The sequence below is a fragment of the Talpa occidentalis genome, unplaced genomic scaffold, assembly GCF_014898055.3.
Source record: "Talpa occidentalis isolate TD23 unplaced genomic scaffold, MPIMG_talOcc4v2.1, whole genome shotgun sequence".
In the NCBI taxonomy this organism is placed as follows: Eukaryota; Metazoa; Chordata; class Mammalia; order Eulipotyphla; family Talpidae; genus Talpa; species Talpa occidentalis.
The window spans coordinates 29,440,364-29,459,641 of record NW_026555331.1 but is presented as its reverse complement, the minus strand read 5'-3'; the positions used below and the strand labels follow the sequence as shown (position 1 = coordinate 29,459,641).

The 19,278-nt window shown below is 36.0% G+C and overlaps 1 protein-coding gene across 1 annotated transcript in view; it reads right to left on the bottom strand.

The window, feature by feature from the left end:
- UBR5 (ubiquitin protein ligase E3 component n-recognin 5) overlaps nt 1-19,278 on the bottom strand; it is a 125,295-nt gene that overhangs the window by 27,459 nt on the left and 78,558 nt on the right. The window contains exons 23-40 of the mRNA XM_037503099.2: nt 19,026-19,177; nt 18,509-18,604; nt 18,015-18,138; nt 14,754-14,851; nt 13,844-13,992; nt 13,279-13,370; nt 11,696-11,842; nt 11,472-11,590; nt 11,266-11,392; nt 11,046-11,175; nt 9,880-10,040; nt 9,520-9,759; nt 5,502-5,625; nt 4,779-4,890; nt 3,667-3,798; nt 3,063-3,320; nt 2,230-2,498; nt 1,853-2,064 (exon numbers count right to left, since the gene is read on the bottom strand). Of these exons, the coding sequence (XP_037358996.1) occupies nt 1,853-2,064; nt 2,230-2,498; nt 3,063-3,320; nt 3,667-3,798; nt 4,779-4,890; nt 5,502-5,625; nt 9,520-9,759; nt 9,880-10,040; nt 11,046-11,175; nt 11,266-11,392; nt 11,472-11,590; nt 11,696-11,842; nt 13,279-13,370; nt 13,844-13,992; nt 14,754-14,851; nt 18,015-18,138; nt 18,509-18,604; nt 19,026-19,177 (2,742 nt within the window). The remainder of the gene's footprint in view (nt 1-1,852; nt 2,065-2,229; nt 2,499-3,062; nt 3,321-3,666; nt 3,799-4,778; nt 4,891-5,501; nt 5,626-9,519; nt 9,760-9,879; nt 10,041-11,045; nt 11,176-11,265; nt 11,393-11,471; nt 11,591-11,695; nt 11,843-13,278; nt 13,371-13,843; nt 13,993-14,753; nt 14,852-18,014; nt 18,139-18,508; nt 18,605-19,025; nt 19,178-19,278) is intronic.

The window sequence follows — 19,278 nt, the reverse complement described above, 5'->3', positions numbered from 1 at the left end:
GTCTTTGCTTATGAAACAGGGGACCGTGGGGTAGAGGAAGGAGGGCAACTAACTGGTATGATGAAAATACTGTAAAATTAATTGTGATGATGGTCACAGAGCTCCAAATATATTCAAAATTATAAAACTGCACACTTTAAATGGGTGAGTTCTATGATATAGGAATTATATTGCAATAAAGTTATTTTATTAGAGAGGAAGACTGAAAAAACTCTGACACTGAATCAGAACTCTATGTCCTTCAGGGTAAGATTAGGCTAAAGACAGGCTTATGCCTATTTGTGGAGCAGGCTTCCTAGGGCATAAAAGCTGGTACCTTCGCAATCTTTTTCTCTCTCTAATCCAAATCTCTCTGCAGAGTATTTAATTTTGCAAACTAGACAGTTCCACCAAATTCTCTTCCAGGCCTCAATATGTTCAAAAGAACATCCACTTCACTTCCTGTAGATTTTTCTCTTAATTCAGAATCAAAACAAGTGTAAATTCTGCTTCCTCTTGTTCCATCCCTCACAAGGTCTTAATTTCTGTTTATATGATTTTAATGCTTCTCTCTCTCCTTCCTGAACTTCACTGCCTTATTTTAAAAATTATTGCCTATCTGATAAGCTCCAACCATATTCTTATTAAATTTCCTAAATAATCTCCTAGATACTCATCTTTCCCCTCTTGTTGATCAAAGGAAAGTAAGGTTGTTTAGCCGGAACCAAAATTAGTATCAAATCTAGGCCTTTAGGTCCCAGACTTTTCACTACATGGTACTGCCAACTGCTCCAGTGTTCAATCTTTGGGCTAGATCTTAGTCTTGACAAAAGGTCATTTTATAATTGAATAAAGGGCCTCCCCGGTGGCGCAGCGATTGAGTGCTGGGTTGCGAAGCTGCCTGCAGCCTCTGCAGCACCGATTCAATCCCTGGCTGCTCCCCGCCACTGGAGGAGGGTCCCACATGGCGCGCAGACCTCTCCTGCTGCCCGCTGCTCCCCTCAGCAATGTACTTCCTCAGTCTGCCTGCTCTGCTCTCGGCTCTGACTCTGGTGAATTCTCTCACCCTCCCGCGCTTCTGACTGTACCCAGTGCTTGTATAAATAAATAAATAAATAAATCTTTAAAAAAAAATAATGGGAAAGATTTAAAAAAAAAAACAAACAACAAACACATAGAGAAATGTACTTCAATTATGTTTCAAAAGACCAGTATTCAGAAAAAAAATTTGCAAAACCAAAGAGCAGCTTTGTTGTGTAATTACACAGATGAACAGCTTTCCCAATCATAAACTACATTCCTACTCCATCCTCATCAAGTAAGACTTCCAGTGAGTATTATGCCTTTCAAGTGGGGACCTGGCGGACAGTGAGACAAGGACGTAGACCAAGTACTTCAAAAATGAATGTAAAGTGGGGACTCCCTGGTGGCACAAGGGGTTGGTTAAGCACAGCACTATGAAGTGATCCACAGTCTCTAGAGCACGAGTTCGATTCCCGGCTGGCCAGTGAGCAACCCTCGGTCTGCCTGTTCTGTTCCCCAGTCTGTCTCTAGTGAATCCTCTAACCCCTGGCATCTCTGGCCTGTACCCCAGCTCTTGTATGCATAAATAAATCAATCTTTAAAAAAAAAAAGAATGGAAAGTACTTAGTATCAGATTCCTATAATGCAAATATATTTTTAAAAAACTGCTTGGATTTTTAATTTATTTTGCCAGAACTACACAATTTAGAAAGAATGCAAGGCACTTACTTCCTCCATATTAGGGAGGTCTTACGTAACTGCAATAAAAAAAAAAAACAAAAAAAACTCTAGCTTTCTAGGATGTAAGGGATCTGTCCAAACATACATGGACAGATGAAGAATTTCATACCGTCTCCCTTCAAGGGTTCGTAAACTGGCCTCTTCTCGAGCAGTCATCCTCTCTCTCCGCGCTGAATTCTGAGAAGCATGAAGAGGATGATTTGGATGTCCCGGGTCACCAGCAGATGCCAATGCAGACCCGTAACGTAACTGGGCTTCAGTGGAGTCCATAATACTGACCATCCAGTTCCAAGTGGGAATAAGCTTTTCTTCTACATAATTCTATGAAGACCAAACTAAAATAATTAAAGCTATCCAAATAAAATTTAATTTGATATAGTACTATGTAAATACATAAATATCTGTAGTATTAATGTGCATTATACTGGAATCCTCACAACCGACAATAAAATACATTCGAATAGTAACTTTTGAATGGTTTCCTACCTGTAAGTTTACCGCATCTTGGTAAGTCAATTTCACAGCTGCTGGAATCTGAGAGTATACTAGGTGGTTATACTTAGGAATCAGGCCCATCAAGTCCGAGATTTGTCTGATGACAATGCTGTAGGCCCTGGCTAAACTGCTTGCTGATGTTAAGTAGCTGCTGGCATTGCTAGCTTCCAAAGCAGCTGCTGCAGCTGCGGCACTTGTGCTAATTGTACCACTCCGGCGTAAGTTTGAAGGATCAATATAAATCAAACCCGCTGAACTTGCTATAAGAAAAAAAGAACCACAGTAAATTAATGTCACTTGTTAACTCTTATTTCTCTAGTATTGGGCATTTTTAAATAAGCTAAAAGATCAACTACATTAGCAAATGTGGTAATTGAGTAAAAAAATTTATCTTAAGTCATACTAACTTAGGAAAGGGAATAAGGAGGATGTACAAGAATTACTATAATGTTCTCAACTAGACACAATAGTGCCACTGCCCCCACCACCCTAAAAGGAAGGACATTTGGCAATGTCTGCAGATTTTTATTTTATTGTTACATTAAGGGGTAGGGTGCTGCAGGCCTCTGGTGGGGAGAGGTCAAGGATTCTGCTAAACATTCTAAAATGCACAAGATAGCAGATATACTAAAAAATAATCATTTAGTCCAAAGGAGCAATGGTACAGAGATTGAGAAATCCGGTCATGAACAAAAAATTTTCTGTATCTCAACTGAACAAAATAATGAAGAATGACTACGAAACTACTTAATTTGTTCTCTGGATGAACACAAATGACTTAATCTACTTAAGCACTCCCAGGAACATCAAATTTTCATACTTGCCTGCTGGCGTGGATGTGCTAGAAGGGGCTGTGCTGGTTGCCCGCTGATGCTGGGTATTACGGACAGCCCACTGCATGGAACGGGGAGCCTGGGCAGCACCATTGGCATGGGAGCTATTTGTGGTTCTCTCTAATGGTTCATCAAGCATAAAGGTCTCCTGCTCAATGTCGTCACTCTGACTACTGCTGCTATCAGAATCACTTGAGTCATTTGACTGTGAATCATCTTCAGAAAAGAAGGCAGGAACACTGCTTGCACCTACATTTTAAAAACCAAAACCATTGTGATTTTATTAATATTTGAAGTGATAGAATACCTCCGATTCAGGAAATAAACGTGCTATACAGAATAGCAGGCTGTATTCAATGGTCTACAAAACATCATTAAAATAGTTGCATTAGAAAAGAATTCTTTTAAATGAATCCATTATTTAAAAACTACAAAAGAGCACTAAGATAATTTCTTCACCAACATCTATAGGAAAAAATATAAGTTAAAAATATGGCTTAGCCACTCACACTGAATATTGTTGAACCAATCATGCTGACTACACACACAGTCTTATTAGCAGATGCAAGGAAGTTGCTAGGATAAGGTAACATACCTGCTTCTGAGCCAGCAGTTGCTGCAGTGACAACACTTCTGCGCCCACTAGCATTATCTTGGTTGCTGTGGTTACTTTCACTGTCACTTTCTGTTTCAGCTGCTGCTAACAAGTCCAGTTCCATGTCACTCCCTAGCAAATGTATTTAAATAGGAAGGGAAAAGTACAAACTCACTGTGGATCAAGATAGGATATGATAAGCCAGAATATCCTAAGGGTGGGAACTAAGGATTTGGGGGCTGAAGGAAACAGGTGGCTGCAGTGACAACTACTACAGTACACATTACTGACTGCCCAACATGGGAGGAAAAACTAGGTAAATTATTGTACGCAGGGGACTCTTACACAGCAAAAGAAAATCTGTCCTGCAGAGCCTTAAGTAAAAAGTGTTAGACCAGGGCCTCAAATCAGTGGGCAGAGCTCTGGGTTAGGTGCACAGCTCCATTTTCATTAGTTTTATATGTTGGCTTCCAAAAGAGGAAGGAAGTTAAAAACATCTGTTCTTTATATCTCATGGTATATACACAAATCAAAACATAAAATTATAAATTAAAAAAATATACAGTTTATTGTATATTCATCAGTTATACTTCAATAAAGCTGATCTTAAAAAAAGAGACAATCCTATGGCTACTAATAAGAACGATTATGAGGCTATTGTAACAAAAGGTCAAAATGATAAAGTGAAAAAGAAAGCTACAAAAAAAAATATATTTATATACATATATGTATACACCTCTAAAGGACATGTATGGAAGTGGGCAGTACAGGGGAGGACCGAAAATAAAATCACAAACATCTACATCTGGTTAAGATTATGAAGCATTTGTGTTCCTCTCCCCCTCCAATTTGAAAATGTTTCATAATATAGTTAGTAATTAGTTCCTAAAATAAATAAAAGTAGAAGAGGACAATTTTAGAATTATCAGTAGACACACACACACACACACACACACACACACACACACAATGTATAGATCACCTTCTAAAATTCTGAAACAGATTGCTAAAGACTCCCTTGGCAGAAAATGTTTGACCACACATCACACACGTGTTTCTGCATAGTATCTCTTCAGGTACCTGACTGACTCATACTGAATAGCTTCTCATACCGTCTTCATCGTGCTCATCATGTTGTCCCTCTGCCTCGGCATTTTCTTCCCCATGTTCTTCCTGTTCATCATGATGATCTTCTTCTCCAGCCACACCCTCTACCACCTCAACCTAAATCCAGAATCTTATTTGTAGACAAAGTACATCATAAACCCACATTTCTACCTGTGTTCCTCTATAGCAACTAGTAAATTAAAGCACAAAGATCTCTAACTATAGGGAAGTGTAACACTAAGCAGTTTTGAAAATCTTCATTTGCTGGTGACAATATCAGAAGTCACATCAACAATACCTCAACATTTGTGAACCTTATATATAGGTTCACATATATAGAATCTTGTAATTTTAAAATTACAAGTATTAACAATTGTGAGTTTTTAAAAAAACTTTGGCAATTACAAAATTTACATAATAAATGTGCGGTATTCTTTCACTTATATTGTACAAAACTTCTAATCTCTTAATTTGAGAATATTTTTTCTATGAACACTTAAGCAAAAACAAGTTTGTTTCCAATTTCTCATTACTTGGCAAATTAAGGATTATAAAAATACTGTTAAGATGGACAACCACAAATGAGAACATGTAACAAAAAAGTCTAAGGGTTGGAAGCAAATGTATATAAATAGTAAGCTACTATTAATGAAACATCTATAGACTATTCCTTCCCTCCCTTCCCAAATAAGTCTCTAGTCTACCACAATTTAAACAGTTAAAACCACCTCTTCCACATCTGCTGAAACAATATCATCCTGTTCTTCATCTCTACCCCGAACAGGCTGTGACTGGCTGATGCGTCTCTGCTGCGGATTCCGGATGATGTAGGACGACTGGGACTGACTGGAGCTGTAAGGAGTAAGGAAATGATGAATACACTGTTGCCATACCTCTGACATACAGCACAGACTTTCATGCTTCCCAATTTTATTCAATGTGCTAGGATGCTATTTTTAATATGACCTAAAATATCCTTGGAAAATAGTAATTAATCTATAGTATATCAGAAAATATAACCCCCAAAGAAATTATTTACCACAGAGATTTGATTTATGAATCTCAGAATTTATTTTTTGGTAAATCATTTCAAGTCTGTGTTAATATACATATTTTTATGATTCCTTCCCACTGAAATAGTCTACAGGGAAGATTTCCCCTTATCCACCGCTCTCAGCACCAACAGTCCTCAGCTTCCAAAAGCTCAATAGCAGCATTCGTCCAGTAATGAAAGTGTGCTTACTATGAGTGGTGTATTCCTTCAGAGGCCCAATGTGAATTCTAATTTGCACCAGCCTGTTAACCACTGGCTTGCTGATGTGTGTGAGGGGGGAAAAAAATCAGCTCAAGAATAGGATTTTAAAATACAATCACAACAAAAAATGAGGTGACAAAAATAATGTTTCACATCCCTAAAAATCTGAATTGGAAAGGGCCTCAAAAGGAAAAATGCCTCTGGAATGAAAGGCCAGGGAGAACCAGAGAACACAAGTTAAAATGCAGGTCAGAGATCAGAAGATAGTTGTTAAATGACCCTGTGACTTCATTTATCCTTTATTTTCAGCCTAAGAAACACAGTCTGTAAGAGGTTAAAGATAAAGGACTCACAAGTGTTTACACTGTTAGTGTTCTTTTCTCACCTCAGCTCCTCTGAGAAACTACAATCAAACCAATTTACCTGTAAAGAGTAAACTGAGACTTTGCCTTCAGATAAACACAGCATCAATATGGTATTTACTACTAGAAGTGTAACTAAGCAATTGATAATTCACTGAGACAGTGAATTACATATCTGGTAAAGAGGAGAAAAGAAAATCTGAAGAAATGATAAGGGTATTACCAACCACCAAGTGGATTTTAACATTTTCACTATTAACTAAAAATAAAAGTCAAGAATGTGTGAAGTGACAATTATTGGGCATTATAAGAAAAAAAATCCTGGAACAAACTTTTCCAAATCTACAGTCCCCTCAATGTTGTTACTTAATTTAAGAAGTTACGTACTTAGCATGTATGACACAGCCAAAACATAACATGGAGCTTCAGTTTTCTTCACACCATGATTCAACCTTTTTCTCACTAGACCCCCCTGGCACAATGAAACATCACAGTCCTTAAAACCCAATATAACATAAGTTGTTAAAGTACCTTTTTAAGTTTTGGATACTTATATTTCCAGCAATTTGCAAAGCTATATAGAGAAATCCTCTTGGTATGGACCTAAATATGCTAGAATATAATATATTCTCTTAAGAAAACAATAAACATACAGGTGATAAAGGGAAACATTAATATTGGAAAAGAGAGAGTAATGGTGCCACTGTTTACATACAAGGCATCTACTGATATCTATCTTAGGCTAGAAGGGTTTCAAGCTATAGATGTCACGGGAGACAGTCTGGGGTCTAAGTAAACTAGAAGTTTTATCACAGGAATCCTCTCTCTGCCCCCTGCACATACATAAAACCAAACATAAATCATGCAAAAACAACAGATTTCGAATGTCTTGCCTATCTCATCCATTGCTGACTGGGACAGGATAAAACATTTCTTCAGAGAACTTCTAACAATAAGCTCAGTGCTCACGAGAGCATAGAACTAATTTGATTCTAGCTTCAGAGTTCAGGTTAAGCCAGTGCTCTTATCAACAAGTGCCAAGCAAAAATTATTCTCTTTCTCTTCTGTCATCTAATATTCAATAATATAGATCCCCATCCGGCCAGAGAGCAACACACATTGCGAGGCAGACCTCTCCTGTCTCGCCCACTGCTCCTCTCAGCAGTGTACTTCAGTTGGTCTGCCTGTTCTGTTCCCTGCTGTGTCTCTGGTGAATCCTCTCACCCCCTGCATCTCTGGCCTGTACCCCAGCCCTCATATGCATGAATAAATCTTTAAAAAAATAAAAAAAAAGAATGATAGTGAGTATGGGTTATATGAGTTACTGATAAAATAGTAATGTACAAATGGTACATATGGTTCCTACTCATACTAAAATTTCACTAACTGTTATTCTGTAAGAATGGAGGTAGAGTAAAAACAAATTAGTTAATAAGGGCATAAAAGTTTTAAAGAAATGGAGAGACGCAACAGGAAAAAGCAAAACCACTAAACTCAAGACTGTGCATTCAAGGGGTGATTCATATCTACCACTCGACACAGGAGAAATCCCAGGGACTGGTCAAGTGTGTACTTTCTACTTATGACATGCTTGCACACTTGTCAAGACATACCCTACCCTTTTGAGGAGTGAGTATACTGTATTATAATGAATGACATCTGTATCAACACTTATAAAAAGCATTAGCAATATTGTCCCTTGATTAGTAAATGAGATCATCTGGATAGACATGACAGAGTGGCTCCAGAATCAACCAAGGCAGATGGAGTGAAGAGGAAAGCTTAAAAAGAGACTTTAATAAAGAGTTTAGAGGGAAGTTAACACAAAACATTTAAAGTTACTAGGAACAGGCTCATGGATACTATTTAGAGATGAAATAATTTCAAAGCATATTCAATGAATTGAAAAGCAAAGAACAAAGTCAATGGATAATGGGGTAAATCTTTGGCAACTCTGAAAATATATAGCTTGATTTATAATGGCTTTCACCAAATCTTGGAAGCAAATCACTGGCAAGGCTACAAGGGAGAGGTTTGAAAGCCATGGATTTAGATTCCAGTATATCCTAGGAGACCTGACAATAAAGGAAAAGTTGGGACACTGACACATAAAGAATTGTGAGAGAACAAATACTCAACAGCATCCCAGATAAAACTCAGCAAGGAAGTCTTGGGAACTGTCCAAAATAGGAAAGCAAGCCATCCTTGTTAGTACAAAAGTATATTCCAAGAAAAGAGGAAGAAGGGCCTTTAGGTCCTAAAGATCCTTATTAAAACATTATTATACACACACAGACTTAAGAAAACCAAATGAAATAAATATTTGCTAACAGTCTCTAGAGCCTTACAATTCAAAAACGTGGCTCCGAAGCAAGGCAACTGAGAGTTTGTAGGTTGCTGACATCATCTGAGAGTTTGTAAGAAATGCAGACTCTCAGGTCTCTCCTAAGCTTCCAGAACCAGCACCTACATTTTAGTAAGATCCCCAAGTGAGTCACACACATGTTGAAGTTTGAAAAGCACTGTGTCAAAAGGTATCAGGACATTTTAGTTTCTAAATATTCTGAGTCAACAAGTATATGGTCTAGCTAGGGAAATTATCAAGCAAATGGAAAAGACAAAAAGAGATTTAAGAGAAAAATAATTTTCTTATCTAAAAATTTTTTAGTTAAGAGTTGTTTTCAGCTCTCTTCTAAATAACATTGCCATTGTACAGAGTGTCTTAAAATTCTACCACTCTGGTTATTTAGGGTTTAAAATACAAGTTACCCTCAAATCCAAGCCTTTGAGAATGCTACGTCTTTTCATTCCTCAAGCTGGCCTTACTGCAGGCTATCCTTAAAGGTAAGGAAAAATATAAAGTAAAAATGTTTATACTTTAGTAGCATAATAAAGAGTGTCATTAAACCAAAACAAAACCCTACATCTATGTCCATGTCACCTTAGATATGTATAATTTTAAAAGTGCTTTCACATGTTCTAAAAGTAAAATCTTTACGAATTAAAATCTTTACCATTTAGTCAACAAATGATCGTGTACATACACCAACTAAGTGGTTAGGCAAAAGTCAAACTTGACATTTCCAGACAAAGAAAGAAATCAGCATTTGTTACCAGGGAAAAATTTACCTGCTAGACTGATCAGAAGATGGTCGTGGTGGCAGTGGTTCCACTGAAAATAATTCTTCACTACCTTGCATGGCATCTATGCTGGTACTCGCCAGAGTAAATGGCGCTGTGGGGCGAGCAATTCCCATTCTGACAGGAACAATCAGTGACTCAGCCACATTGCACAATTCCTCTACAGCATAAGGTAGCAGTGCTTGGAATACACGTTTACATTTTCCAATTGGCTGTGGAATAAAGTTGCTAGAGCAAAAAAGAACAGGTAGGAATAGTTTATGAATTCCTTCGTGCATATAATGCTATCATTATCAGAAAAAATGTATTGAAAATATAAAAAAGCCAAAATCAAAAAGGACGACTTACTTTTTCTTTTTGGATGAAGCCATTTCCACACTGAGAATGACAAACACTCTTGCCACTGAACGCAAAAACCTCATTGTTACGACAATAGCTTCTTCTCTACGGCCAGGGGTATATTTGTTTTGGAGTTCTTTCACTAATGTACCCAGCAGAGTATCTAGAAGCTTTAAAGTAACATAATCACTCTATTAATGTTGAGGAAGTGCCTACGATCTTTAGACATTCAAAAATGAAAAACTAGTAACATTTTTTCAATATTAACAGTTCCAGTAAAAACCACAAAATAAATTTTAACCAAACACTTACAATGTCAGTGATTAATTTATGGCCACACACCACTGTGCCTGACATAGAGTGGGTCTCAAAAGTCGTACAGTTTAATCCCTAAATTCTATGTACCTCAATTTTTGTTTAGAACACCACCACCAAGGATATCAAATGAACAGACTATTGGGCATTTAGCAAAACAACAAAGCAGACGCAAATATTTTTATTAATAATTTCATAACCCCATTCCTCTCCATCATTATTACTGCTTTCTTTATACACAGCATATCATAGATTTTTATTATGCAGAAAATCTAATCTCACTTTTTTTTTAAGGTTACCTATAATAACCTCTATTTTTAAATTGCTGCATGACATTTCAGTAAGTGGCTGAGCTGCAATCTGACTCAATAGCCCACTAGGACTAAATCATACAGTATTTCCATTTTTAAATTTCAAATTATTCTATGACATGATTTTTTCTTTGTCATAAATTTTTACGACAAGTTCTGAGGGCAGTGGCTCTTGATATTATCAAGTTGTTTTCCAAAAGAGTATCAAATACAATCTCATCAGCACTAGGTTCATGGTTTACATTCTTTTCTAACCTCACAGAGCAAAGTGGGTAGTTAAAAAATTATACTAAGTTACTACTAATTTTCAACACTGTTCCGTGTTTTTATACTATTGTATTTTCAACATACCTTGAGATTTTTATTTAAAATGAAAGAACACTGCTGCTAACCAAGACATTCAAATTACCTCAAAATTCATTTCCCTTAACATATTGGTTAATTAGAACTTGTCAGTACTCACTTTGGAATAGAGCACAATCACAAGAAGCAAAACAAACAAATGAAATCCTTTTCTTGTGCTTGTAAGTAAACATTTAAAAGACTTACCAAAATATCTGCTGTACACTTGACTATGAGGCAATGAGTGAAACAGTCCAGCCTAATTGTGCCACTTTGCTGATTGAGGTACACTTGCTCTTCTGGCAAAAGATGTCCTATCCTACTGCTGGCACTGAGACTGAAGAATAAGGAAAGAAAGAATGCACTGTAAATGCCTGCATTGACAAGGAATATATTTAAGTCTAAGAAAATTTTAACGAATACATACGGGTCTTTATTCTCCTGGGACCCAAACATAATCATAGATTTCAGAGCATTCCAATCTTGTAGAACACGCTCCAATGCAAGCTGAGCAAACCTTGGGGGCTCTAAGTCATGATCAGGCATATCTGAGTCTAAAAAGTAAAGCAATGGGTAAGACAGAAAATACACATACTGCTTTTCACGTGTGTCATACATGTCAAATTTACTCACCTTCAGGATTGGCTGTTTTCCGATTTCGATCCTCCCTGATTCGAGGAGGTCTGTACTGGCAGTGCTCTACCGTCTGCCTTGCAACTGTTTGCACTAGAAAGAGTAGGAGATGCTCTCCCCTGCAAAACAGAGTATTTTCATTGGGGGGCGGGGAGGAGAAACGACAGCTATTCAGATCTGCTGTGCTTTCTCAATTTAATATAAGTCCTAAAAATCCCACTTGCCTGCTGTTTGGCAGAGTGACTAGATTGGTAGCAGTGAGCAGGCGATAAAGTAGATCAAGACGAGCAGATTTCTGTCCAGCAATTAGAGTTTTACATTTACATTTCTCCCAACAATCACAATAGGCTGTGGGTGACGTCCGTTTCAGTCTACAGGTGAAATTCACATACAAATACAAAAATTGAAATTTAAAACATACACAATGGCCTATATTATAAGTACAGAGGGGCCTCCCTGGTGGTGCAAGGAGTTAAGCACTGCACTATGAGGCAGTCCACAGCCTCTGCAGCACGAGTTCAATTCCTGGCCAGCCAGGGAGCAACCCACATGGCGCAGCAGACCTCTCCTGACTCACCTGCTGCTTCCCTCAGCAGTGTATTTCAGTCAATCTACCTGCTCTATTCCCCACTGTGTCTGGTGAATCCTCTAACCCCCCCACATCTCTGGCCTGTACCCCAGCTCTTGTATGCATAAAAAAATAAGTCTTTAAAAAAAAAAGTACAGAGGCATAATATATTGAAACCAGATAGCACACTTGTTAATTTTTAAATGCAAATTTTAATTGTTAAAGCATGCATCATGAGGGTTACTTAGTGGCACGAAGTCTACAAAGCAACACAAAATTCTAAAAGAGGACATCCTGTAGTGACTCAGAAATAGTCACTTCACCTGGAGTATCTTTATATTCCCCACAATCCCAAAAGTGGTCCCACTATGTGCATCGAAGGAACCTTAAAGCCCTAAGACCTTGCTGCGTCCAACAGGACAGTGAATCCTATGAGGACAGGGAATATATTATCTAACACCACCCTAGCATCTAACATGGTGAGTACACTTAGTAAGCAATCACTGAACAGATTATCACTCTTAGATATTTAAAGATATTATTAGCCAAAATACTTTAAATAAAAATTACAAAGCAAATATGCAGTATCTATAAAAACTTCCCACTTTTCCTATATGATTACTTATTTTAAAGCACAGTGGATGGTTTTTAAAAAACTATTTTCTATTAAATAACATCCAGCCATCCGAGCATACACTGATAGCTGATATCCCTATTTGGGACTCTAAGGCACTACAAATGTTAGTGCTGGGCGCTTCTACTTACTGTTTCTTAGGTCTGTGAAAATGAACAAGTTAGTCCTAGTTAACCACTGCCAGATGAAAGGCTAGAACTTTTAGTTTAAATAAGGCACAGGTCAAAAATTGACCATGATTCTCTTAATGCTCACAGCAATTTCTTGCTAATAAACACTACGAGAGGGGGCCAGAGAAGTTGGCTGAAGAATACAGACAAAATTCCATAGATACAATTCTCAAAAGACGAATTCGGTTCCATGAAGTCACAATGCATAGACATAATGCGTGTACTTTCCTATATTAGCCTCATTTAATTTAAAGAAGGCTATATAAGCACTGGCAAACAAACATTTCACAGCCCCCTTTAAATCAAGAACCACACCTTAATACTGAAACTGGCTTAAAGAGGGCAGCTTTCTTTCTAAATTATGAAATAATTAAAACATGACACAGTGAAGATTAATATAGTTTATAACAATATAGACAACTAGAATGTACTCACTTGCAATCATGACCTTTATGACAAACCCTTGCACATTCTGTACAACAACAGAGTGATTCCAGCAAGCCACAAGTTCGGCACTCAAAAATATCCTAAAATTGAAAGGATATACACCCTTTAAAAGAAATACATACACCTCATCATAATAATTATTTCTGATATTTTCTAAAACAATTCATACAATGACAGCAAAACAAACTAATGTGCTCTGGCAACAGTCACAGGTAGTTTATTATACAATTGGAAATTATACAAATGGAAAACAAATAATACCAGTAGGGGAAAAATTATTTTTTTCACAGTTACCTAAATCAAAAGTTGTGGATCAGATTATATTATTCAATAAAGATTTCTAATTTTCTTGATATCCCATAACTAAATTAACAATCAATTCCTTTGTCTCATTTACTTAGGAATTAAAAAAGTAATTTTCTTTAGAGAATTTCATAACTCAAGAGTAAAAGGAAACATGAGGCTTGCAATTTCAAAGAACTATAACCCTAGTGACAGTAAAAGGGAAAAAGAGAAAACCTAAAGCGATCATAATTAGAAATGTATAACTTACCTGGTTAATGTGTTCTGCTCCAGTCCATGTGAAACTGCAAGTATCATTACAACATAAGACATATAAAGGGGAGTCATCAGGGTTGGTACCTGATGGGCAAACCATTCCCATAAATACATCTTCTTCTTTTTCACTTGAGGATACTTCAGCTAAAAAGATTAAGAATACAGTAGTTCATATATTGAGAATGTCTTCTTCACACCCATCAACTACCTTCCTTAAAAGGAAAAGCTCTAATATTTACACAGTATAAATCAGAAACTAACATATAGTGATTAAAAAAAAATTCATATACAAAGTGAACAGGCAAGGAAATCTGGCCTCTACAATGCCAAGTAAACAAAGTAAAATTATATCAGTTACAAAGGACAATACAAACATATGAATATCACGGCTATCTGAACTGTTAGCTCTGCATGATGCAATGAAGATTCAAGTTCTACTTTTATTTAAGAATTACAGACCATCTAGTTTTTGACAGTGTTTTAAAAAGATAACTATTGTTTTAAAGGCTACTGGCAGGAATTGATATTCCTTAATGCTATCTATTAAGCAGGAGTTCCATGTCAGATATAAGAACAGTGAGACATTTGCCAATTTCTATAAAATATTATCATGACCACAAGCTGCTGATAGGTTCTAGCAGTAATCCATTTTTATTTTCAAAAGACCAGTTAATTTGGTATGTGTTATGGAAATTTTTAAAAGAAATTTATGTCAGTTGCTCTTTGAAGTAAGTTAGAAAACTGAAAAAAAGTATGAACACATGAATTTTATTATTTATACTAATATAAACATAGTCAAAATAATTATCTTGGTAATTTCAAATCAACTGAGTATTTATGTGCACAGTAGAGGATCTATTCAAATTAAAAAATAAGCAATTCATTAAGGACTTGAAGTAAGTTACCTTTTGCAATTTTCTGGGCTGTTTCTAAGATGGTAATTGCAGCAGGATAAGCTCGGCCACTAACAGCTGACATAAATGGTGTCATCCCTCTTGCATCCCTAAAATAAGAAAAAAATGTATAAAACATTATTATTATTTTCTGATCATAAAAGAAATACATCTTCATGATGAAACGAAAACTAATTTTTATGTCTCATCAATAAAAGAAAATCATGGGTGGTATTTTCTGGTCTCACTAAAGAAAGAAAGTCACTTCTGTGGAATCCTTGTCTTTCTAAACCATGTTTCTCTTTCTTAGCCTTAGTGACACTTAAGACTAGACCAGCAAGGGCTGTGGAGTTAAACTAATACTTTCAAGATGTGGGGATAGTAATGGGCTCTATCTCATACAACTGTGGTGATAATTAAATGAATTAATATTTTAAAAGCTTCTAGCATAATGTCCTGCAAATAAAATGTGCTCAATAAATATTATTAGCACCTATCATCCCCTAAAAAATACCTTCAATTCTGCTCACTGAATTTCTTCTATTCCCTCCGGGATTACTTGCATTTCCTAAAATTCCGTCCTCAGTCTTCCTCCCTCTTTCATCCATCATACAACTAACCACTTCTTTAAACTACCTTATCTATGCTTGCTTATTTGATTAATCTACTAATGGATAGCTCAGTGACACCTCACATCCAACATGCCTAACAATGTCACAAATTATCTTTCTCCCAAATCAGCTCTCTACACCTTATATGTGAGCCAAAGTATCATTTTCATTGATAACTGAGACAAAAAAAAAAAACGGATTCCTCACAAAGCCTTCTTAAAACACTTTTTCACTTTTTGCATCTGATCTTTCATTTACATTTTCATCAACTCATTAGTTTATTGCAACACACATATTAAATGTTACAGGTAAACATACAAAAACAGTCTGGTTCACTCTATTCTTGCCCTTTTTAATCCTTTTTATACCACTATCCCAATACTATCCTTGTAACCCCACCTTAGTCTAACCAAAGTCATTATTCAGAAACCAAAGTGGTCACTTTAGCCTAAAATTTCAAATTAACTAGCTATTATTCTCTTCTGATCTTTCTCTTTTGGGGTGAGTTAGTGTTTCTTAAAATATCTGTTTCCTCCATTTCTATATTGCTGCTCACTCTTCTTCCTACTAGTCACTTCCTACATATTCCTAATGGTTCTACTGAAACTTCATTTTTATAAAACTGCCTGCTCTAGAATGAAAACATTTCTCCCGTCTGTTTACTCCCAAACATATTTATGTATCTCTCCTACACCAAATTACTGTACATGTGACAAATGTATAATATTTCCATTTGATGATAGGCTAGTAGAAGACACAGATAAAGTATGATTCTATAACACAAAGTTCTTCAATTTTTTACAGACATGCTCACATTTTCAGTTAAAAACAAAACAATTATCCAAAAAAAGCTTCATGCTATCTGCTTCAGGGAATTATGAGCTGGTTGGAAATAACAGGATCCTGTTATCTTTAACAACTAGAGTGATTTTATCAAAACTTACTTTTTAAACTTATATTATAAAAGCCAAAATCTAATCACCCACATCTAGGATTGGAGAGAGACTAAGGAATGAATCCTTAAATTGAAAATGAGTATTCTTTTCTAAATCCCTCATACCCCTGCACATACCCTCCACACATACAAACATCCAGCACCACTATGCTTGAATTGAGATTAAGAAGATGAAGAAAAGACTTTTTGTAACCGCATCATCTATGTAACTAATTTCCAGATATACCACTTAGGAAATTGTTAGCAACTCTAGAAAATTCTCCTATATTTATAATTAAAAAAGGACCAATTTGAGAATCTCTATGCTTGCACACCCCAGTGTCAGCTAAAACAACTTTGCCTCTAATTTATTTCAAAACTAACATCAATAAGACCACCTGATTAATAGAATAGCATTAGTTTCCAAATATTTTATCTACTTTCTCAGGTAAAGGAGAAAAAAAATCCACCACTGTAAGGATACTAAAATAAAGGACTAGTAAAATAGAAATGCATGATGGATTAAAAATGAAGAGAAAGGGAACAATACAATAAATGTTTAGACAATACTTTAAAAATCCTTTAGACAATGATTCTGAAGAAATTATACAAATATAACATGCTTAAAAACACCGTAAATACAAATTAAAATGACAATTGAAAAAATAAAAAGATATACTGCATATATTTGTATTTAACACCATTTTTATCTGTACCTCAAATCATAATGAATTATTTATAATCCAATGACCTAGTTTACTAGTGGGACAGTAAATGAAGTAATTTACTTCTTTAATCATGAATTCAAAATTGGATCATTTTCATCCAAAGGTCATAAAAGCTTAAGTGTGAAAATTCCCCTTGCCCTCAAAAAAAAAAACTCAAAACACCTTCTTGTATGTAAATACAGGAAGGTAGTAAAGGTAGTAAAGGAAGGTAGTAAACTCCCTATGATTGGGAGTTTCAGTTCTAGAATCAAGAGACAGACTAGGGTGGGAGTTACAGCTGTGTCACTCACTACTAGTCTTGTGAGCTTGCACAAATTAACTGACTTTCATGCCTGTTCCTTCAAATGTAAATGGAGGTGGGGTGACAGCACCTATGCTCCAATCAGTTATTTCAAGAATTAAGAGTTCATGCAGGAGGAGCCTGGCACATCTATTAGCTAACTTTAAAAAAGATGCTCATTATTACGAGTTTCTAAACAAAGGACAGAGACAGTCTATTAATAGTCAATGAGCATTTACCACAGAAAATTTATCAAAAACTATGTATAATCCCATGATAATTGTGCAAGCCAAAAAAATTTCCAAAAAAACCATCAGATTCAAACCACAAATTCCAGACTCCATCCCCAGACCTACTGAGACACACTTTTAGTGTAGTGTTGGAAGAATCGCTAACTTTCAATTTCTCAGGTCATAGGGATATAACCAACTTATGAACTCACACTTGAGAGTAACTGTACTATGATCGTTTTAACACATGAATATACACCCTGATCAAGGTGACATAAAAAACAATTTGTATTCATCTAGGGTATACTCTTATGATCTTGGAGCAGGCCTGTTTCACTGAAAAGAGCTTAGTAACAGGGAATACAATGTCAAAATTTGATAAATTATCTTAAAATCACATAATGTAATTGTTGTCCACACATTGCAAGAACTGGAAAAATAAAAGGAAATAAGCTAAATTTTCATATCAAAAGTATGTTCAACTTCTTACTTGGCAGAGAGGAGTTCTCGTAGATAAGGCTGCAGAACAACACTGTCACATAGCAATTTTAATATAAAATGAGCATTGGCCTTTCGATCTTTGGATTCTACCACAGATGGCTCTGTCGAAGGACCTGTAATTAAGCAGACCATGTAATAACAAAAAAAGAGTAAACAAGACAGAGTGGAAGAATATTATAGAATAATATACCAAGTATCAAATGAGATATAAGAAAAAAGTTCTAGTATTAGCAATAAACTAGTAACTTCATTATAAAGAATTAAACAAACTCACAAATTTTACAATTCTTAACTAATGAAGTCTTTGAATATATATACCACAATTTTACTGATACATGGAAGATAATTCAGATCATTAGGATGCTTTGCAGGTCAAGAAAGTCTCCATGAGATGAAAGTGTAGATCTGTGGAAACCTATATTCAAAGTATATATCCCTTTATCTTCCAAATTCCTAGGCAGATAAAATAATAGAGGCTCTCACCTGGAATGGTAGAGGTGCTTGGTCCTTGACTGGTGCCAGTCGCTGCTGTGGTAAGAGATCCCACAGCAGGGGCCAGGATAAAATCAATGTCACCATCTTTCAGTAAACAGAACAGCAGGATGTACATCATTATAGGCAACATATCCCTAAACATTCTTTTAACTGGCCTTAAGACTTTTCTCTGCAAGTCAAAGCTCAAATCAGACAGAGATTTAAGTAATAAAATCTCTTTTCCAAACTGTAAGAGAAGGAATCCACTAGGCAATTATTGCCGTATCTTCATAGTAGCTTCTTGCCAGTATTGCAAAATTTATTTCAGTAACAAGAGGGATACCCAACAAGAATTTATAGAATTTTAATTTTAAAATTACAAACACTTTATGCCAAATCTTTATAACTAAGTTATAATACTCATTGGCTATTTTTAAATATTCCAAATTTCTAAATAGCCCATTAAAATGTACTATTTCTTTTTCCTATGACCTTGTCTTTTTATTAAACATAAACGAGATCTTACCAGGATCCATTGCAGGAGGGTCAGGAACCCAGCTAGGGGGGGCTATGGGAGGTGACACTGGATCTTGGTGGTCACTGGATGAAGCTCCAGCTTCATGTCGACCCAAACCAGCTGCTCTCAAAGAACGTCTCATCATTTCCCGTAATCTCAAACTAAAAAAACAGATACAATCAGAGCTCACCACCATGACTAAATGTAATGAAAAAGCGCACAGAACTTCTCATCTGAGATCAAAGTTTGCTCTACAAGCAAA